The 21,662-nt window shown below is 53.6% G+C and overlaps 1 protein-coding gene across 1 annotated transcript; it reads right to left on the reverse strand.

Annotated features, from left to right (window-relative positions):
* Positions 1-12,456: 12,456 nt before the first annotated feature.
* LOC133355520 (cysteine-rich with EGF-like domain protein 2-B) lies at positions 12,457-21,321 on the reverse strand. Its single transcript, XM_061572850.1, is given in 12 exon segments — positions 12,457-12,674; positions 13,789-13,932; positions 14,195-14,290; positions 14,678-14,761; positions 15,229-15,330; positions 15,509-15,614; positions 15,616-15,689; positions 15,859-15,950; positions 16,344-16,454; positions 17,628-17,710; positions 19,181-19,581; positions 21,110-21,321. Coding segments are annotated over 11 exon segments (1,236 nt in total). The 5' UTR covers positions 19,307-19,581; positions 21,110-21,321.
* Between the last annotated feature and the right edge of the window lie 341 nt (positions 21,322-21,662).

A 21,662-nucleotide genomic window follows, 5' to 3' on the forward strand; every position in this document is an offset into this window, starting at 1 on the left:
TGGGGGGCGTTGGTGTAGTGGGGGGAGGGCGGTAGGGGGGGCGGTTTGGGGGTAGGGGGCAGTGGGGGGAGGGCGGTGTGGGGGGCGGTGGTGTAGTGGGGGGGAGGGCGGTGGGGGGGGGCGGTTGGGGGGGTGGGGCGGTGGGGGGAGGGCGGTGTGGGGGGCGTTGGTGTAGTGGGGGGAGGGCGGTAGGGGGGGCGGTTTGGGGGTAGGGGGCAGTGGGGGGAGGGCGGTGTGGGGGGCGTTGGTGTAGTGGGGGGAGGGTGGTTGGGGGGGCGGTTTGGGGGTAGGGGGCAGTGGGGGGAGGGCGGTGTGGGTGGCGTTGGTGTAGTGGGGGGAGGGTGGTAGGGGGGGCGGTTTGGGGGTAGGGGGCAGTGAGGGGAGGGCGGTGTGGGGGGCGTTGGTGTAGTGGGGGGAGGGCGGTAGGGGGGCGGTTGGGGGGGAGGGGGCGGTGGGGGGAGGGCGGTGTGGGGGGCGGTGGTGTAGTGGGGGGGAGGGCGGTAGGGGGGCGGTTGGGGGGGAGGGGGCGGTGGGGGGAGGGCGGTGTGGGGGGCGGTGGTGTAGTGGGGGGGAGGGCGGTAGGGGGGGCGGTTGGGGGGGAGGGGCGGTGGGGGGAGGGCGGTGTGGGGGGCGTTGGTGTAGTGGGAGGGAGGGCGGTAGGGGGGGCGGTTGGGGGGGAGGGGGCGGTGGGGGGAGGGCGGTGTGGGGGGCGGTGGTGTAGTGGGGGGGAGGGCAGTAGGTGGGGCGATGGGGGGCGGTTGTGGGGGTGGGGGGGGCGGTGTGGGGGGCGGTGGTGTAGTGGGGGGGAGGGCGGTAGAGGGGTAGTGGGGGGGGGGAGCGGTGGGGGCTGTGGTTACCTAACAGATGAATTTGGTTGCTAATTTACAGAAAGTTGTCACGATATTCTGGAAAACAATGCATTGAGTGAGGGGTGTGATTGTCTGGTGAGTGTGATTGGTGGGTGGGTGGGTAGGTGAGTGTGATTGTCTGGTGAGTGTGATTGGTGGGTGGGTGGGTAGGTGAGTGTGATTGTCTGGTGAGTGTGATTGGTGGGTGGGTGGGTAGGTGAGTGTGATTGTCTGGTGAGTGATTGGTGGGTGGGTGAGTAGGTGAGTGTGATTGTCTGGTGAGTGTGATTGGTGGGTGGGTGGGTAGGTGAGTGTGATTGTCTGGTGAGTGTGATTGGTGGGTGGGTGAGTAGGTGAGTGTGATTATCTGGTGAGTGTGATTGGTGGGTGGGTGAGTAGGTGAGTGTAATTGTCTGGTGAGTGTGATGGTGGGTGGGTGAGTAGGTGAGTGTGATTATCTGGTGAGTGTGATTGGTGGGTGGGTGAGTAGGCGAGTGTGATCATCTGGTGGGTGAGTAGGCGAGTTGCCATTTTTTACACAGAAAAAATACAAGACATTTATTATGCAAAAACCATCATGCACAGAGGCTGTTATCTGTACACGTGTCTGTACACGTCTGTGTGCTCTGTACACATGTCTGTACACGTGTCTGTGTGCCGTCTGTGCACGTGTCGGTACACGTGCCCGTGTGTTGTACACGCGTTCGAGGTGGGCACCACTCTATCCCATATAGAAGATGGAACAGATTGAGATGCGTCCACACTTTGCTCCACCGCCTTAACGTGTCGAGCCGTGGCACGGCTGCTCCTCGTCATCGCTCGCCCACGGGAAAGGATTCTCGCAACATCTGCGTGGTGACCCACCAACCCTGGCTGCTGCTGCTGCCACTGCCACAGGGGTAGCCGCTACCACCAGGCAGTTCAGCTTGGGGCTGAGGGTGGTCACGTGCTGCCCTCTGGTGGACACGCGCGCTTTCACATGCGCTCCTGCGGCCGTCTGGAACGCTCTTCTTCCGATATGACTAAGCCACTGGAGCTATGAACTTTAATATCGTAGAGATTGAAAAACTCATTCCTTCAGGACTGCTCTTTGCCGTTCGGTTGTTGTCCTACCCCCCCGCCCGCAACCTCCGATTGATACGGTCGGGTGATAGCTTGAAAGCATTTAGCGCGGGGCCCTTGAAAGCGCGGGGCACCGCAGCTGCTTGTGCTGCTCGGATAAGGGGCCGTTCATAAATGACGTCACGCGATTTTGGACGATTTTTTACCCCCCCCCCCCCCTCGTCACAAAAAATCAGACCCCCCCCCTGAAATGACGTCACAAAGCTCTGCCCCCCCCCAAACCATATTTCAATTTTGAATATAAAACATGCTTCAAATCGCTTTAAACTATTGTCATTGTAGTGCGTATTTAATGTGGCGCTGCACTGATGTTGTAGGAGAAAACATTTATTACAAAGTCTATTTAATAAAGTAGAACGTGTTGTCTATATTTATTTAAAGTTGCGCATTTTGACGTGACGTCACATTTCTCAACCCCTCCCCTCGTCACACATCGTCACAAATGTCTGACCCCCCCCCCAGGTGCGTGACGTCACTTATGGACGGCCCCCTAATCCGGGACTGGGCCCTGGCACAAGCACTCTGCTACTCCAGGCGCAATCAGACCCGGTGTAACAGGCTAAATAAGCCCCTGCCCCGATTAAACCCGGGTATAGTTTGGCCCAGGCCAGAGTAAACCCGGAAGGATAAAGTGTCCTAGGCTAAACTATACCCCCCGGGGGTTTAAACTAGACTGGGCCAGACCATACTCCTCCAGGACAGAACATGCCGCATGTGAAAGTTAAAACGAACTTCAATCGATATCTAATAAGTATAACCCGTAAAAACAAAGTTTTTCACTCTAAATCCTTTATATGCGTGGCGGCTAGAGTCCTCTCGTCCTCTGGCTTGAGATGGCTGCCACCTATGGGTCAGATGATTGTCTGCAGTATTAAACAATTGGTAATTAAATATTTAATTTGTTTTCCCTAAACAGTGTAAAATTTTGGAAAAAAAATTTCACGAACATTGTCTCGCACAACGAGTCTGTGTGCAAAATGTCAGCTCGATTGGATCACGGGAAGTGGGTTAAAAAACGACCGAAAGGTTTGCACGGTCGTAAGCAAGCAAGCGAACTTAATATAAAGGATTTAAAAAGCGTATAAATGGTAAGAATCTCAATTTGATCAATTGAAGCATTTTTAGGGTTTGTGTTAAGGTTATTATTATTAAAGTTTTTCTGGTTGAAGCAATCAAAGTCTGTGTGTTTACAGTTTTAAATAAAATGTTGGACATTTTTTTTAGTAATTCATGTGTATATCGCTCAACACTATTACTATCATGGGGGGGTATAAGTTGGCCTAGAGGGGCATAAATTGGCCGAGGCCATAATATACCCGGGTAACCTAGGATGCCGCTCTGAACCCTTTGGAAGGAGATGCCCTCGTATCACCCTGTGTTGCCACCTATTGCCATGGGAGGCAGATTTGTTTGTTTTACCCAGTGTCAAAACCCACCGCAGGTCACAGCCCAGAAACGGTGGCAGCTGCTGCGGACGCGACATCACCCACACGTGTTGGTTGTGATCAACTGTTGTGCAGGGCAGAGACTCGCCTGCACCTACGCACGCTATGGAGCCCTTGATCTTGCACGGTATCCATTCCACAGACTGCACCACCCCTGCACACCTCGCGGCTCGATTGCCAGCCAGTCCAGGACCCACCCTCACCGCTGTAATGTCCGTGCTGGTTTCGAGGCAGGGTGTGTGGTAGGGCCCAGTTGAAGTGGGCTCCACGTACGCATGCCACGTTGGGCCGTGCCACGTGGTCACATTTCTCATCTCGCGCGGGAGAAGTAAACAAGTATAACCCGTAAAAACAAAGTTTTTCACTATAAATCCTTTATATGCGCGGCGGCTAGAGTCCTCTCGTCCTCTGGCTTGAGATGGCTGCCACCTATGGGTCAGATGATTGCATTGCACCATTAAGCAATTGGTAATTAAATATAATATTTTTGTCCTAAAAAGTGTAACATTTTGGAAAAAAATTTTCACGAACATTGTCACGCACAACGAGTCTGTGTGGAAAATGTCAGCTCGATTGGATCACGGGAAGTGGGTTAAAAAACGACCGAAAGATTTGCACGGTCGTAAGCGCGCAAAAGGATTTTAAAATAGGATTCGATGCATGTCGAAAATCCGTGCAGTTCGATCAGAGCCCCACTCCATCAGCTCCTCGCAATCATGTCTCTTTATTCGTCGCCACACGTGCAGTCGTTTCAAGTATCACCTCCCGGGCTCATGAGACCCCGAGAGCACCCCAGGGTCCCGCTTTTACAGGATCCAGATCCCAGGACCCAGAGGTCCCCAAGGCCCCCCGCTCTGTAAAACCATTTACCCAGATGCCCTGTTTGCAGGGACCCACAGATACCTGGTCGCACAGGAGCCCCAGAAATCCAGCCCCCTCCCCTCCTTTGAGGACAACAGGTCCCCTGTGAAATGGGGACCCAGGACCCCAGATGCCACTAACACAGGGACCCTGCACCCTCCGATCTCTGCAACACAGGGATCCTTGTAGGGGATCAGGGTCCCCTTGTACAGGAGACCCCGGGGCACCCTATAGACTCACATCCCACAATTAACCCCCTTGTTTACACGCCTGCACCCCACCCCGCAGACCCCTAATCTCAGGGGGATCTTTCCAACCCTGAGCCCCCTAAAAAGTGGTCACTCAGATACTGTAAACATGGAACAACGGGGGGAGGAGGGGGCACCAACTCCACCCCCCTCCCCCCCAAACGATTAAAAACCTCCACCAGTGGGATGAGGCTGTCAAGCCGGATCCACACCGCAGCGAGTCCGTTCCGCAAGCAAACCACCTCCCCCGGCTACGGATATTCAATCACCCAACTCCGTCGCCGGCATCCGCTTTTGTCCGCGCCTGGGCGAGCGGACGTGCGACGAGGACCTTAAAAACGGCCGCACGGATTCGGGGTCCTCACGACCAAATCGCGGCTCGCGAACGTGCAGCAGCTTTCGTCGCGACGCAAAAGTTTCAGTCGGTCTCCGCCGCGAGCAACAGCGTTGCACAGAGAGGTCCGCACGTAGCGTTGGCACCACATCCAAGCGATCCCAGCTGTGCGCAACTCGGTTCCACGCAACCGAATAACTTGCGTGGACACGTCTGTGCAACTCGGTTGCTCGCAGCAGAGGACCGACCGCGCTTTCCGTGGCGACGCGGGCGGCAACATTCACGAGGCGCGATTGGTCAGCTGCTTGGATCCCGTCGCGCAACTACTCACCCTGGACGTGGACAAAGCGGCTGCGGACCACGATCGATCTGCGCGAGTTTCAGGAGCGGTTTGGTTTTCTTTTAGCCCCGCCCCCCTCCCTCCCGATACGTTCCATTCATTGGCTACCACATTCTGATAAGCTCCCCCCCCCCTCCTCAACTTGTATTTAAGAGCTTGCATCTTGAATACTTGCCTCACTTGATGCAGCAAATCTGGCTGTGACGGTCCCACCTGATGACGGAGACTTGTGTTGCCTCCGAAACCGTCGTGATTTTATTGTTTTATTTTTATTAATTTTAATTTCATTTTTTATCTACACTGTGACTTTACCGAAAGAACTAAGAGTATTTCGCGCAGCTATTCGCTGGGGTGTGGTACGGGCGGACAGCAGAGCGTGCAGCCTGGGCGAGCCGGCACAGGGATCTGGTAGCAGGATGCGGCGGCGAGGAGTGGCGAGGGGTGGCGAGACGCGGTTGGCCGTGGCATCACGAGCACCGTGATCATTTTAATAACTTAAAAACCGGACCGGGTCCCCCGACCAGAGGAGCTGCCTCTGAATTGGGGGCCACACACGAGGAGATGGGCAGTGCTGTATACTCTGGGGGGACCGACCCATCATCCCCACTTCCTCCACCATAAAATTTCTATCGGTCCCAGACCCTGAATCCCTGGACCTCTCAAACCCCAAACCCGTGTTCGACCCCACACAGCTCCATGCGTTGGGGGGTCGATGGTGACAAGGGCTGTGGGTGGGGTGGTATGGGAGTGGTCGCAACAGTGGTTGTAACAGTAGTGGCTGCGTGTGTGGTTGTGGTGGTTGTGGTGGTAGTTGTGGCCACGGTAGTGGCTGCGAGTGTGGTTGTGGTGGTTGTCAGTGGTGGTTGCGTTTGTCGCGAGTGTGGGGTGTAGCGGTTGTGGTGGACCCTCGGGGTCAGAGGTCACGGTGATTGTGGTCTTGTGTCTTCTCCTGATCACTCTCACCCACCTCCTCCTCATCTGCAAACAACAACAACGTCGTCGTCAACACCAAGGTATGCAACACCAATGCACATCATCCACGACACGAACGAGACCACGAAACCCTGGTTGCCCAGAGAGATTGTGACCCACAAACCATTCAGAAATAATTCCCGAATCATTACCTTGGTCGCGAAAACTTACACGAGTTAAAGTAAGATCATGAGCATTACCACATCAATAACAAGAACACTATTTAAACTAAACTATTTTTTGTTATTTTAGAGAGCTTTTTTTCCAGAAGCCACCTGGCCACAAATGATAGCTCAACGAAGTGGCTTATCATATGGAAATGTACAGCAGCCAAATAATCTAAAACGCACGATCCCAAATGGAAAGAAAAACCGGAAGACCCGGAGCAAAATCCACGCGACCACGGGGAGAAAATGCAAACTCCAAATATACAGCAGGCATCAGGAACAGAATCAAACTCGCAACCTCCAGTACACCAGGCGAGGTGGTTAACATCTCTACACCGTGGCGCCAAATAACAATATCAAACCGAACAACATCTGCAACATTTCGATTTAAAGCTTTCGTGACTGCAGGGATTCATCTTCTTGGTTCTTTCGGTAAAGTCACGTAGAAGGGAAATAATAATAAAAATAAAACATAATATAATAATATAAAAAAATATAAAAATATTTAATTGTGTTTTACTTTTTATTATTTTATTATTTCCCTTCTACGTGACTTTACCGAAAGAACCAAGAAGATCTGCAACATTAACAACAAGATCGCAACGAACAAGAACAACAATCAACAACAATATCCGCACTTCCAGGGAGGCACGGTATGCCCCGGAGAGGAGCGACCACACGGCACCTTGCGGGCTGCATAACTCCTGGCGTGAAAAACCGCCACTCAATTCCATTCGTCGTACGATGCGACGTCACTCAAAATCGAATTTGCCGTTCAGGTTTACTCCGAAAGAAAGTGGCAAATAAAATCAAAATTGCTCTTCACACCGACGCATGCATCCGTGCTTTCACGCTCAAGATCCGAGGGGGGGGGGGGGGGGGGAAGGTGGGCCTGGGTGGAGAAGGTGCTCTTAAGATGTTGCAACTCCGACAGACTAGCCATCTTCTTGGTTCTTTTGGTAAAGTCACGTAGAAGGGAAATAATAAAATAATAAAAATAAAAACATTATAAAATAATTCTCACGACGTTTCGGCCACAACGCAAGCAGCCGTCTGGTCTGTCGGGAAGATGCATATCAACAGAGGAATTTGAATATGCTAAATTTCTCTGTTAATATGCAAATTCATTTGTCAAGGCGCCTTTCCTCCCCTATCCCAGCTTAAATATACGCTGCCAAGCTTGGTGGTGCTCATTGAGATGCTGTCTTTCCGACAGACCTGTTCTTCACCTGAGGACGGCTGCTTGCGTTGTGGCCGAAACGTCGTGAGAATTATTTTATTGTTTTATTTTTATTATTTCCCTTCTACGTGACTTTACCGAAAGAACCAAGAAGATGAATCCCTGCAGTCACGAAAGCTTTAAATTGGGACTAGCCATCATCGCAAGATTTCTTGTGACCATTTGTCGCAACGACCTTGCTTACTCGGAGTTAAGTCTCGTCTTGAACGGGCCGTCAATTCTCACGTGTTGCAAGTCCTTCTCTAATCTGGCCCCCGGTTCCGTTGGCACCATAGTGGCGATGATCATGTCGATGGCAGTGATGGTGGTGACGGTTGTGGTGACATGTGCTCGTTAACAGCACTTGTCCCAGCAGTCTGTTAAGGCTAAACGGGGGATATTTGTCTTGAGCGACAGGTAAGAACCCCATCACTGCCATCACCAAAGTAGCAGTGCAGCTCTGCGTGTTTTTGATAGAGGTGCCCTGCTGCACGCCAGGGCGTCTCACAACACCCGACATGCGATAAGCCCCTTACACCTCACGTCACATTTCATAGGGCACCCCCAGTGCCAGCGGTCCCTGTGCGTAGCACCTGGCCCACAAGGCATTAGTCTGCTGCCAATAGGCAACGATTTCTGCTGTGCGATCCCTAATAGTTGTTTTTGCAGAATATTTTTTTTCAAATTTGGACCCCGACTCCAGCACATAAGGGACCTCCCACTTACGAACAACATCACGGGATCTTTAAAGTCCACTGCAAGTTAAGCAGACCGAAGTAAATTTTAGTTAATGCTGTAAAAAACCACTACCACCACAGTATTAACCAGGGCTGCCAGCCAGATTGAACTGCGAACCTCTGTGACAAGCGGCACCACAAACACCAGCAACAAGTTAGTCAAGCCACCCGCTTTAAAACAGCGGCAACGCCACACTCACTCCTACGGTCCATGCATGCTCACCACGTGCGTGTGTACGGGGAGGGAGGTGGGGAATTACTGGCCATTCTCTAAGCTCAACACATGCCCTCCCTTGCCCTGCACTTCACTGACCTTAACAGAATGATCCAGGCCACTCGACGGCAATGGGAGACACGCACACGTGTTATGTACACAGACACAAAAACATGCGTTACACACACACACAGCGAATTACAATCACATGAGTGACACACGTCACGTACACACAATGTTACACACACACACTCGTGTGGAGAGTAAGCACGTTTAGACGTGCTTACTATTTGGATCTCGTTCAGGCAACTCAACTCCAGCCCCGGTTCAAACATTTCACTGGACATCTGTGAAAGAGCTTTATAGCGCATCGGATTCCTCCAGTATATTCCGAAAATTTGATTTCACTACCGAGTGAAGTTTTTAAACCCGAGTGGACTCAAGCCCAGGGATTGAAATACTCAGGGTATCGCGGTAAAAATTCTCCAACGATGCACGACAAACTTGACACGAGGGGGCGGATCATGGCGATATCAGTCTCCCGCATATTTTTAAACCGCGAGTCAAGGGTTGCCGTGTCGGTGCCGGACGCTTTTCCGCACACGTGGCAGGGACGAACATTTTGTACTCGACGAGTTCTTCACCTGCGGTTTTGCTCGCCACAAGCGGACGCAAGAGCCTCCCCCCCCCCGATCGCTCGCCTCGCACCGCACACGGCGCTGAGGTCGGGCGCGCCGTCAGTGGCACAAACACCGATTCGATAAATCAACTAAATTAGGAAGGTCGCGAGACCACCACGCAGCCCACGACTCCGGAACGCGCCTTAAAAAGCACCGCATGGGTAAATTGCACCGCATGGTTAAATTGCAAAGGCGCGGCCCAGCAATTGCACACGCTCATGCCACTGCTGTCGGAAAGGCCCCCCACGAGATCCAACTCGGTCTGGAGTACCAGGCCTACTCTTCCACGCTGACCAGACGTCTTGGAAGGAGGTGGGATTGCCCAGACTTTAGCCCACCAACACACGTGACCTGCCGATAGACTGACTGCGGTGGAAAGCGGAAAGTAGGAGAGGGTGGATTTAATGAATTTGCCCCACCGTTTCAACGGCCATTCCAGGAGATGGAGCCGAATCGGCAACGCGTGGATTTCAAGTCCAGCGTGCCGACCACAACATCAGTGGTGGCGGTGGACTTCTGTGGCCCCGGGGGCGTACCACACACACCGTAGGAGCAACACCCAGCATCACAACGGTGATGGTGCAGGCTGGCAAGCCGTGCACTTCAAAACAAAGACTTGTCAACAAACAGTACTCAGCCCTGGTGCAAAAACCATCAACAGTTCCTGAAGAACTGCATGTCCATCTCTGCACCACCGCGTCCCGTCAGTCGGTATTTTGATGGTGAATGCAAGGCAGTTCGCTTGAGACACAGGCGATGTTTTTTTTGCACAATTCACAAGGGCCCAGTGCTGTTTGTACACGCGCGTGCGTGTTGTTTGAACCCCTGGGAGCCGAGGCGCACTCAGGCATGGGTGACGCACGCGGGCACGGGCGACACGGTGACACGAACTTTATTGATCCATGAGCACCGACTACAAGATTCAGTGATTCAAACGGGAGGCAGGGGTCAGAGGGGGCAGGTATAGTGTGTACATGTGTATGCGTAGACGTGCGTTATCTGCGTGTGCGAGTGTGTGCACGCGAGTATGTGTGCGCGCAGTTAGGCACGTGTACGTGTGTGTGCAAGTGTTAGGTATGTGTACACGCGTGCGTGTGTGTGCGAGTGTTAGACGTGTGTGTGTGTTAGGCATGTGTACACGCATGTGTGTGTGTGAAAGAGTAAGGGTTGACAGGAGTATCAGGGCAGTGACTGCAGTCGTTAGAAATCACTTCGATATTCCACCGGGCGAGCCAGACCCGGCTTAGCCCGGCGCTGGGTTAGGGTTAGCGGTCAGCACCCGGGGCTAGACCCAGCCATAGCTGTAGCCCGGTTTGCCATCAACGTTATAACAGAAGCTTCCTTATGTGGTGCGAATCCTGGCTTAGACCCCCCTGTGGTTAGAGTCGAGCAATACCATAAATTATTATTATTAAATTAAATATTTACCCAGGCAGGCCTCACCGAGTCTCAAGTCTCTTTCACCAGGTAGGTCCTGGCAAGTTTTTTTTCAGGGGCACAGGGTTTAAAAATGAGGACTACTCTAACGGTAGGCGATGACCAAAACGCACCTGTTGCCAAGCCGACCCTTGGTCAGTGCCAAATAACATTGCCAATGGCCAGTAACGAAACTGGACAAATTATCTGGAGATGCTGCTGTTGTGCCGCATTTGTGCACACGCAAATGATATGAAAATCACCCAAAAACACGTTCCGTGTCTAGAATTCTGTGGCCTTAAAAAGGTGCCAAGACGACGCCCGTTGCCTTACATCGACCCTTTAACGCCACAGCGTCACAAACGCAGGCGTTTAATTTTTTTCGCAATGACATCCGGGACCGTCCGTGACGACAGCAACTTTTTCTGCGACTACTGCCCCCACAGTCTGAAACTCCCCCTCTTCCCCGCGGCTGCCCATGCTGCTGCCCCCCCCCCCCCCCCCGTCCGAACCCCATGCTCAGGACCTTCTCCCTCCGCCGCTACGAGTGACCGCCGATTCGCCACGACATCGACACCAACAGTCGATGCCACTGACTAGGTGCTGCACACATCACACCGTGTACAGCAGGCCCTAGCCGCAGCAGCCGTGTGAGATGTGCAATACTAATCGAAGGACTGTGTGGTGCTGTCTTGGCGGGGCGGCTGGTGGGGGACTGGATTTGTTGTTTTGGATGCCTTGCCCAAGCTTGCAATTCGTGTTGAAAAATCGACAGGAACTTATGCAATTTGCACTAATATCCAGGACTTGATGTATATTTATTTATCGTGACTCGCTTACCTTTAATCTATTTCACACTTCTGTAGTTTTTTTAAATTCCTTGTTATAACTTGCCGACCCGCCCCTGCACATCTGTCAACAACTTCATAGCTCGTCGGCTTCCTGAAGTCTAAATCGAGATTCGGCTTCCGATTCCGAGATGCTGTGTAATCCACAAGGTATATGCGATGCTACCCCCCCGCCGCCCCCCGTGTACAAGAACACTCCACAGAGCTCTAGGGGCAGGGTTACGCACTCCTTAAAATAGGCCCCGGTTTAGCGTTCGCTCCTCATGGGAGCGGCGTATGCAAACCCCTGCTAGAAGGAAGCACAGAAAAGTTTTCAACCAGTGCACACTGTCGGCAATGGCACATCGGGTTGACGGTTGTCGTTGTGGTTCTCCTCGTCGACTGTTGCTGTGGCTCAAAGAACGTGGGCGACTGTTGTTGTGGTTGCCACGGTCGACTGTTGTGGTTGCCACTCAGTCGACTGTTGCGGTGGTTGCCACCCGGTCGCGTGTTGTGGTTGAGACCCGGGCACCTGTTGTTGTGGATGCCACCCGGGCGACTGTTGTGGTTGAGCGACCCGGTCACCTGTTGTTGTGGTTAACACCCGGTCGCTAGCCGTGTGACATCTGTCAGGTCGGGTGCCCCCCACCCCACAGCATCCACACCGCCACGACCCCTTTGGCAGCAGCACTCGGCCCCCTCGCCGTTACTGCAGGTGGCTCCAGTGGGCCTCCCATTACCTCTGCGTCTACTGCTCTGAAGTTTGAGGGGAGTAGCCCCCCCCCCCCCCCCCCCATTATATCATGCGGCGGCAGTCACTCCCATTATTGTTGACGGCAGTGACCGCCCATTATCACGTGATCCCCATGAAGCGGTCGGTGCCCCATAAGCGGCGGCGTTGCCATGGCTTCTTCTTTGCCGAGCACGTCACCGACGTCGACGATCGATCCGCCCCCATTATCCCAGGTGGCAACAGTTGGGCAGCCCCCTCATCCCCCACCCCCCGCCCCCCCCCTCCGACCGCGTCTACTGCTTGACGGTGAGCATGTCGTCCAGCAGGCGGTCCCCGCGCTCCGAGAGCCAGTAGCCGGCGGTGGCGGCGGCGGCCCCGATGAACAGCGAGGTGTAGACCATGTCGCCCTTGGCGGCGAGAGTGGCGAGTGCGCACAGCACCACGCCCACCGCCATCTGCCGCAGCACCACCAGCTCGTCCTCGGAGATCTCGTCAAAGAGGCCCTGCTCGCCTGCACCGCCCATCCACCGTCACCGCGGCTTCCGTTGCTGCGCCGCCCCGCGCCGGTTGCCCGACCGTGCATTTTTGCTCTTCCCCGTCATCACATGACCACAGCTGACCACGTGGTCATATGAACTTACCGTCACCTGACCCTGTTGTCACGCGACCCCGTCGCCCTCTTTCTGTCAACGTCCGTCGCCTGATACCGTCATCAGCTGACCCCGTGGTCACATGACACCGCGATCTCGTGGCAGTCATCGCTCGATCCTGCCGTCACTTGACCACGTGGTCATCCGACTGGACAGTCGTCACGTGATCAAAAGACGCTGCTGCCGTTACCTGACCATCTCATCCGTACAATCTACAAACTGCTACATCGATTGCTATGAGCCTCACACTGCTAACCAACACCAATGCCCCATACTACAACACAAATGCCTAGTGGGGAAACCACGGCGACCATGTGTGATGCTGACCACATCACCCCTCGTTTGCCATGCATGCCTTAATAGGTGCTCGCTAACAGCACTTGCCTCAACAGCCGAAGTCGGCTATGTGGGGATCTTTGTCTGTTGTGTCAAGGACCGTGCCAGTGGGAGCACAGGTGGTTCAACTGCCAGCTACCCAAGTCGGTTTACCCATCATAAGGCCTGGGCCTATACGATGACCACCTGCTTGTGAACCTTCCACACTTCACACAATAGCCTCAAAGTGCACCTAGTCTGGCACAAGTGCTGTGAAGTCACGTCAGTGTTGAATGGTGGTTGTTGTTGTTAGGAAAGGGGCGTTGGACACACGCTCACACGCTTCCACAATCGCCACGACAGCCATGCTCAACGGGAAGATGCGTGCACCTCGCCACCGTCTCATTACATGTTTAAACGAGGACGGATACAGTCAAGGGATCTCCGCGGGTCCTCTTACACCCAGGACCCACGATGACGAGATGATGATTGGACACACGCTCCTACCCTCGCTCGCATACCCAGCTCGCTCACCCGCGCACACACGCCCGTTCACACACTCGTTCCCCTGCCAACACACCCCCTTGCTCCCTCTGCACGCACAGGCAGACACGTGTGCGCTACGCCACCGGTTCTCTCGCTCAGCAGGTGACACTGTACCTGGAGGCTTGACGAGCTTGCAGGCCCCGGCGCGGTCGTGGAAGCCAGGCCCACACTCGCAGCGGTAGCCGCCCTCGGTGTTCACGCACACCTCGTTCTCGCGCACGCACTGCGTGGCGAGGCCCTCCTCGCACTCGTTCACATCTACACACACGGGTTCATTGAACACACGGAGGTTCATTACACACTCGTCGTACATGTTCAGTACACGAACACATGGTCATTACACACAAATTTACTGGTCACACAGAAACGCACACAAACATTCTGAAACCGTTGTTGTTGTTCCACTAACTCAAGGTGTTGTGTTTATTGTTTGTGTGGTAGATGTTGTTTCACCAACACCCTGGTCTCTCGGGGTGAGAGAGAGAGAGCGAGCGGAGCGGATACAGGAGAAGCTACTCACCCACACAGACGCCGTCGCGCTCCGTGTATCCACGCAGACACTTGTGGCAGCTGTCAGGGCCCGCGGCCTTGCAGCCCTCGCACGCCGGGTCGCACACTGTGATGCGGTGGGGGGGAAGGGGGGTGAGGTAGAGGCAGAGGTGGCAAACGGGTTTTGATTCCTTACCCGTACCCGGCCGCACCAGGGTCGCAAATGGGTACCCGTACCCTACCCATACCCTACCCGAAATGAGTGACAAACGGTTACTCACCGGTGACTCACGGCCTACCCGTACCCGTACCCGGCCGCACCAGGGTCGCAAACGGCTACCCGTACCCGTACCGTACCCGGCCGGGTACAGGTAGCCGGGTATCTGGTAGGGTACGGGTATCGGGTACCCGGTTGCAACCTCTGGGTAGAGGTGATCGTTACCACGGTCCAGCACCGCGGGTCGTTACGTGGAAGTGGCGGTGGTCACCGTGGCGGTGGTCGCCGTGGCGTTACCTTTGCACACGTAGGAGCCGTCGGTGTTGGAGCAGAACTGGTTTCCATGGCAGGGGGTCGGCTCACTCGCACACTCGTCCACGTCTGCGTAGACGGACACACACACCGACAGACACACGATCAGTTGACTGGTTGCTCACAGTTGTGTAAATCGCTTGCTACCAGAAAAAGATGGACTCTGTTCAAGCGTTGATCTTGATGGGGGGGTAAGGGGTGTGGGTGGACCTCAATAAAAAAGGGGCAGGGCTCTGCTGTGAAGGGTGTGGCCAGAAACTTTAGCAACTCCGAGACACAGGCGTGTCACACGCAATTACTCGCTCAGATGTGAACAAAGCAGTTGGAGACGACGACTAATCAGCGCGATTTCATTGCGCAAGGGATCGCGTGCAGGTACGGCACCGACAACATAAAAATCGCACACGACACAAAGACGCGAAGAGCACAATCGGGACAACACTGGAGAAAACAGAGCCACAACAAAGTCAAACACCGCGACGGCCGCACGCGTGTCCGAGATAAGCTGGCAGTGGAAATCCGGCACACGGGCTCACCGACGCAGCCGCCCTCCTCGTCCTGCTTGGCGTAGCCGGGCCGGCAGTCCCCGCAGTCCGTGTGCTGTGGTCCGCTGCAGGTTTTGCAAGCCGAGTGGCATGCTGCCCCCACCCCCCACCACCCAACAGTAACAGCACACACACACAACAGCACTCATCAGTGGCACAACGATGTCGACAATGGGGACTTCAATGCGGGGAGATGACGCAGGTAGGCACAGTGGGTGGGCGAGCGAGTGAATGGGGGTCGGAGGGTGAGCGAGTGGAGGTGAGCGGGTACCGGAGCACAGCGCGTGCGTGTCGTTGTGCTGGGCCAAGTAGAAGCCCTCCTCCTCGCACTCGAGGCACAGCGAGCCCACGTAGCCCGGGTGGCAGACGCACAGCCCCTGTGCCGCGCCGCGTCCCATCGCCGTCGCACCGCCCGTTCCCCGCACACGGCCGCGTCGCTTCGCCCTGGCACTCTGGGGGGGGGGGGGGGGGGGGCACATATGTACAGGTGGCACTGAGAGACAGGAGGATGTGGGTTGATAGCATTGAGAGCGGTAGGGTGGTTGGAAGTGGTGGTGTGGTTGAGAGTAGTGGTGGTGTGGTTGGGCAGCATTGTTGTGGTGTGGAGGGGCCGGCACCCACGGTTGCAGTCGGGCCCGAAGGATCCGGCCGGGCAGCAGACCTTGGCCATCTCCACGCAGAACCAGCTGTAAAGGTCAGGGTGGGCACGCTGCCTGCACTCACAACCAGCACACAACCAACACACAACCCAATAAACTAATCAACACATAACCAATACACAACCGGAACGCCGTGCACAACTGGAGTGATGATTACAACGGGTGATGGGCTATAGGTGTGAGGTGAAGGGCTGTAGGTGATACGTTAGGTTAGAGATTGTAGGCGAGGGTCAAGGTGCACTGTACTAGCAACGAATTGGCATGTTCCGTTTACGTGACAAACCTTACTAATTGGCTATTTCGGGTGGTGGCGGATTTAACAACACATTTATATTTACGAGATCTAACCCCCAAAAAAAACTGTATTATGGATGATATTGGTCACGAAAGCCTACGCGTTAAACTGGTTAAGGGGTGGGGGCAAGGTTGTGGGTGAAGGGGTCGTACTTGTGGAACCACCACTTCTCGAGGTGCTCCTCGTGCTGCTCCAGCATGGCGTGGCACGCGTAGGCCGTCTTGTCGCACAGCGACTCCAGGATCTCCACCAGGCGCGTCTCGCTGCCACCGCATCACACCACGCCACACCACGTCACACCACGTCACGCCACGCCACGCAACATCACCACTCTCAACCCACACATCGCACGCACGCCGTTCTCACACTGCACACCCATTGCCCACAATGATCCAGGTCACCCCGCACCCCACTTCCCTTATTTATTCATGGCTCCATTTCAAATGTCTCCATTGGAAAAGCACTGCACAACCACATGGAAATTAGGCCACACAACTCTGAGAGATGGCGATAGATTGGCGAGGGGCCTCCATCCAGCGGCGGATTGATCGTGGCTGATAGTGATGAAAGTGGGGGGGGGGGGCTTAAGAGGCATGGCTATCGATTGGCCGGTGATGTCGGATCAGCAGTTTTGTTCATACAGCTCTGGGGAATGATGGGAGCTGACGACTTACCAAGTCTCATCTTACACGCACGCGCTCATTCATTATTTATCGTAGCCTACAGCCAACACACACACACCCATGCATGTTATATTTTACCAGCTGAGCAAACAGTGAAAGGCTCATGTCTCGCAAGGGAGACCCCTGAGCATCTCGGAAAAGGTACAGCCCTGCCATTTCTTACACGCCACAAGTGGTGGAAAGGCCTCCTCCGCTAGATTACAGCACGAGAAGGTATTTGGCCTAGTCGTTCACGCCGACCGGACGCGTTGGAAGAGGTGGAGGGAGGGTTGGTTGGGCGTACCCACACCGCTCGACTTGTCGAGCGACTGTGGGGAAACCATTAAAACGCACTTGAGTGGAGGTGCATTACAGCAATAACCGGCAATGCTTTCCAGTGCAGGAGAGAGGCGCGCCTCAATCCCTGATAAGTATAACCCGTAAAAACAAAGTTTTTCACTCTAAATCCTTTATATGCGTGGTGGCTAGAGTCCTCTCGTCCTCTGGCTTGAGATGGCTGCCACCTATAGGTCAGATGATTGTCTGCCAGTATTAAACAATTGGTAATTAAATATTTAATTTGTTTTCCCTAAACAGTGTAAAATTTTGGGAAAAAAATTTCACGAACATTAATTGTCTCGCACAACGAGTCTGTGTGCAAAATGTCAGTTCGATTGGATCACGGGAAGTGGGTTAAAAAAACGACCGAAAGGTTTGCACGGTCGTAAGCAAGCAAGCAAGGTTGGCCACTCGGTGGCACGGAGCTCTGCTCACCTCTGCTCGTACTTAGCCACGCGCTCCGCCTCCCACGCAGTGTTCCCTCCTCCGAAGTTCTTCTTGGCAGTGTTCTCTATGCCCTGCCAGGGTTGGGGGGGGGGGGGGGTACACATGGCACCATCGATTACAGAGCTCTGGTGGCGGACGTGGGTGGGGTCTATCTGTAAACCATAAAAATAAAGCAATAACAATCATAATGATCGAGTACGTTTGCAATTGGCGCTATTCTTCTTATAGCGCAAGGCACTGCTGTGTTTCGCAAAGACAGGCTGCAGGAGTTCTTCAAGTAGGGGTGATGTTGCTGCTGCTGTGCGCGATCCCAAATGAGCCACTTCCAGGTAATTTTTCTAATTTGGAACGTGACGTCAAATGACGTCAGGGCATCCTTTAGTGTCCGTCCAACACGAAGCAGACTGCGTGTCGTATTTTCATGGTTAATACGCACACCACCACCGCAGCAGCATTAACCAGGGGAGGCCTAGCAGATACCAACCACGAACCTTCGCACGGCTGCAGCTGGACTACCGCGCCACCGCCTCGGTTAACTCTCCATTAGCCGTGGACGGGCAGACCGTCCAGGTCGCACATTTAGCCGTGCTTGCGCAAAAACAAATAGAACAGCTTTACACGCGCACCAATTTCTATTATTAGCGGCTCCTCACCCACGTTTTCAAGTGCAGCGAGTCGATGGTCTCGATTCTAGATTTGAAGCTTTCGTGACTGCAAGGATTCATACTCTTAGGTTTTTTCGGTAAAGTCACGTAGGTAAAAATAAATAATAGAAGTAATAATAATGAATAATAATTTTATTTCTATTGTTACTTCTATTATTTATATTATAGGAATAATTAATTAATTTATATTATTACTTCTATTATTATTTTTTACTTTTACCTACGTGACTTTACCGAAAAAACCTAAGAGTATAAAACTAACTAGCGTGTCAATAATCAGAATCACCTAGTCATCAACACAACATCAATATTTTTCGATTTAAAGCTTTCGTAACTGCAGGGATTCACACTCTTAGGTTTTTTTCGGTAAAGTCACGTAGGTAAAAATAAACAATAATAAATCAATAATAAAAATATAGCAATAATAATATAAATAAAATAATAAATCACGACGTTTCGGAGGCTAACACAAGTCTCCGTCATCAGGTGGGACCGTCACAGCTGAATTTACTGGCCCAGTGAACAACTAAGCCCCGTGGGTCAGACCAATACCTGTGTCTGGTTGACTGGCAGTAGGTTAGGATGAAGCTCAGTCAGAGGCTACTAGAAGTGGCTGGTTGGTTGGGTGTAAGGTTACAGTTAGTGAGAAGGTGAGCATCCAAGTGTGCTCCCTCCTAAACTCCTCTCTGCCTCCCCTCATATGCTATGTAGAGCTTGTTTTGCACCGTACGTAGCTAACCGCGCTAATCGGAGATGCGGGGCAAGGACAAACAAACAAACTAAATGCAAAAAGCAGTTCACGCAAAAATCTCAACTAAAAGCCCCCTTTTGTTGGTTTGAAGCAGCGTTTCCATTCGCGGAGGCCACAGCTCCCACCTTCTTGAAGTTCTCCACGATTCCTCTGCACATGGAGCAGGGTTCGTCACCGTGAGAGGCGACAACGTGCCGGCCCACCACCATCAGGGCCGCGACGAGCAGACACAGCTGGGCACAGCGCGCCATCCCCAGTGTCCACCGCCCAGCGTCACACTCTGCAAGCCCCGCTGCTCCCCCGATGATCACTCCTCAGTGTCCACCTCTCCAGAGGCCACTCTCCAACATTCACTCGTCAGTGTTCGACTCTCCAACTCCGCTCCGCAATGTCCACTCTCTCCAACCTTCGCGTAAGTGCCCCCGCGCTCTCCAAACCTCTGCTCAGGTGTGTGTCCCTTGCAAGTCCTGGCCAGTGTCTCGTCAAAGCACAGACGGAGGGCTTTGCCGGCAGAGGGCGAGTTCACCTACGCACGGGAGTCAGACAATTGAAATCGTGTTTCCCGTAATGAACTTTTAACGGCAACACAATCGTAACATCAGCCAACGACGGGTGTTGTTAGGTGTGAAAGTTACCGAATGCTGGGCTCCTGCCCCCACGCAACACTGACCACTCCGCGTCGCCAAGTCGAGCAAGCGTCAGACAAACCTGTCAACACCTTGTCAGTGCTGCCTACCTCATTAGAGACCAATTCGGACCCTATTGGTTCACCCCGTGCCCTTATAAATCTCAACATTAGTCCTACAAAGTCCCATCACAAGAGAGAAACACAAACAAATAGACAAAAACATGTTTTGCCCGTATTGAAACGGCTGTACACCGTATGGACCTGAAAACCCAATTTCTCTGTACAGGAATACGGGGTAAACAGTTTGGGTTAACAGGTATGTAGTAGTGTATAGTGGTGTATAGTAGCGTATTGCATAGTAGCAAACCTGTCAACCCATACGGGTAAAAGGACGGCTGCTTGCGTTGTGGCCAAAACGTCGTGAGAATTTTATTAAGTTTCATTTTTATTATTTTCCTTCTGCGTGACTTTACCGAAAGAACCGAGAAGATGAATCCCTGCAGTCACGAAAGCTTAAATCGAAAAGGTATGTAGTGGTGTAGCGTATCGTAGCGTAGTGCATAGTAGCAAACCTGTCAACCCATACGGGTAGTGAACCCTATGGGTTGACAGCTTCGGAGTGAGACCACGCAGAGCTTCAACCACAAGCCACTCAACCAAGCCGTCCAGTCTGGGCGCAGAGTCAACGCGTGGTTGAGGTTCCAGTCGGAAAGCCACGCAGAGTCGGGAGAGGGTTTCCTGCCTTGCATTGATTTTTTGGGATGTTCGGTCAACATCGTTAACAACGGCACAGAGCGACAATTAAAAGAGAGGCAGTCGCATGCACGGCGTCAATGAACACGCAGTGACACAGTGACGTGTACAGTGTCAATGAACACGCAGTGACACAGTGACGTGTACAGTGTCAATGAACACGCAGTGACACAGTGACGTGTACAGTGTCAATTAACACGCAGCGACAGTGACGTGTACAGTGTCAATTAACACAGTGACACAGTGACGTGTACAGCGTCAATTAACAGTGACACAGTGACGTGTACAGTGTCAATTAACAGTGACACAGTGACGTGTACAGTGTCAATTAACACGCAGCGACACAGTGACGTGTACAGTGTCAATTAACACGCAGCGACACAGTGACGTGTACAGTGTCAATTAGCACGCAGTGTCACAGTGACGTGTACAGTGTCAATTAGCACGCAGCGACACAGTGACGTGTACAGTGTCAATTAACACGCAGCGACACAGTGACGTGTACAGTGTCAATTAGCACGCAGTGTCAATCACCCGGTGTCAATCACTTGCAGTCGGGCAACAGAGAGTCAGTCGCCTCCACGGTGTCAGCAGTGTCGATCGCCTGTCCAGTGTCAATCAACGCGCATCATCAATGAGGCTACGGTGCCAATTCAATTACAGTTCCAATTACCTGTACAGTGCGAAGCCGAGATCTGAGCCGATCGCTGCCCCGCCGCCGCCGCCTCTGATCGGCCAATGAGACCTTAACGCCCTGCAGCAGCAGTAGCCAGCGGGTAGTGTTGGTGTCGCGTTGGTTTCTTTATAATCCTCGAGCGTGCGTCAAAGTGGACGAGTTTCCCCGCTCTGCTGACTCCGCGACCCCAACAACAGCGGCGGCGGCAGTGGCTGTCGACTGCGCCCCCCTCCCTCCACCCCCTCTCTTATAGCCGCGGCGCCGCCAGCTCGCCAACCAATCAGCGGCCGCCTTCTGGCGCGTGCGGCAAATGCTCGCCGCCCATTGGCCGAATACGGGGGGAGGGGTGGGGACAAGGATTTCCATCCCCGACTCCGCCCCCAACGCTGCGGAACTGACCAATCGGAGGGCGCCACGCGCCCAGCCAATCGCGAGGCCACGTCTGGTTCCCTTTTTAGGTGCGCGGACGCATCGACATGCGGCGTCGCGTTGGTCGCTTGCAAGACAACGCCACCGACAACGTCAAGGTTCATGTGCCCCCACCCCCACA

Source organism: Lethenteron reissneri, chromosome 51 (assembly GCF_015708825.2).
Source record: "Lethenteron reissneri isolate LAM-NWPU_2019-01 chromosome 51, ASM1570882v1, whole genome shotgun sequence".
In the NCBI taxonomy this organism is placed as follows: domain Eukaryota; kingdom Metazoa; phylum Chordata; class Hyperoartia; order Petromyzontiformes; family Petromyzontidae; genus Lethenteron; species Lethenteron reissneri.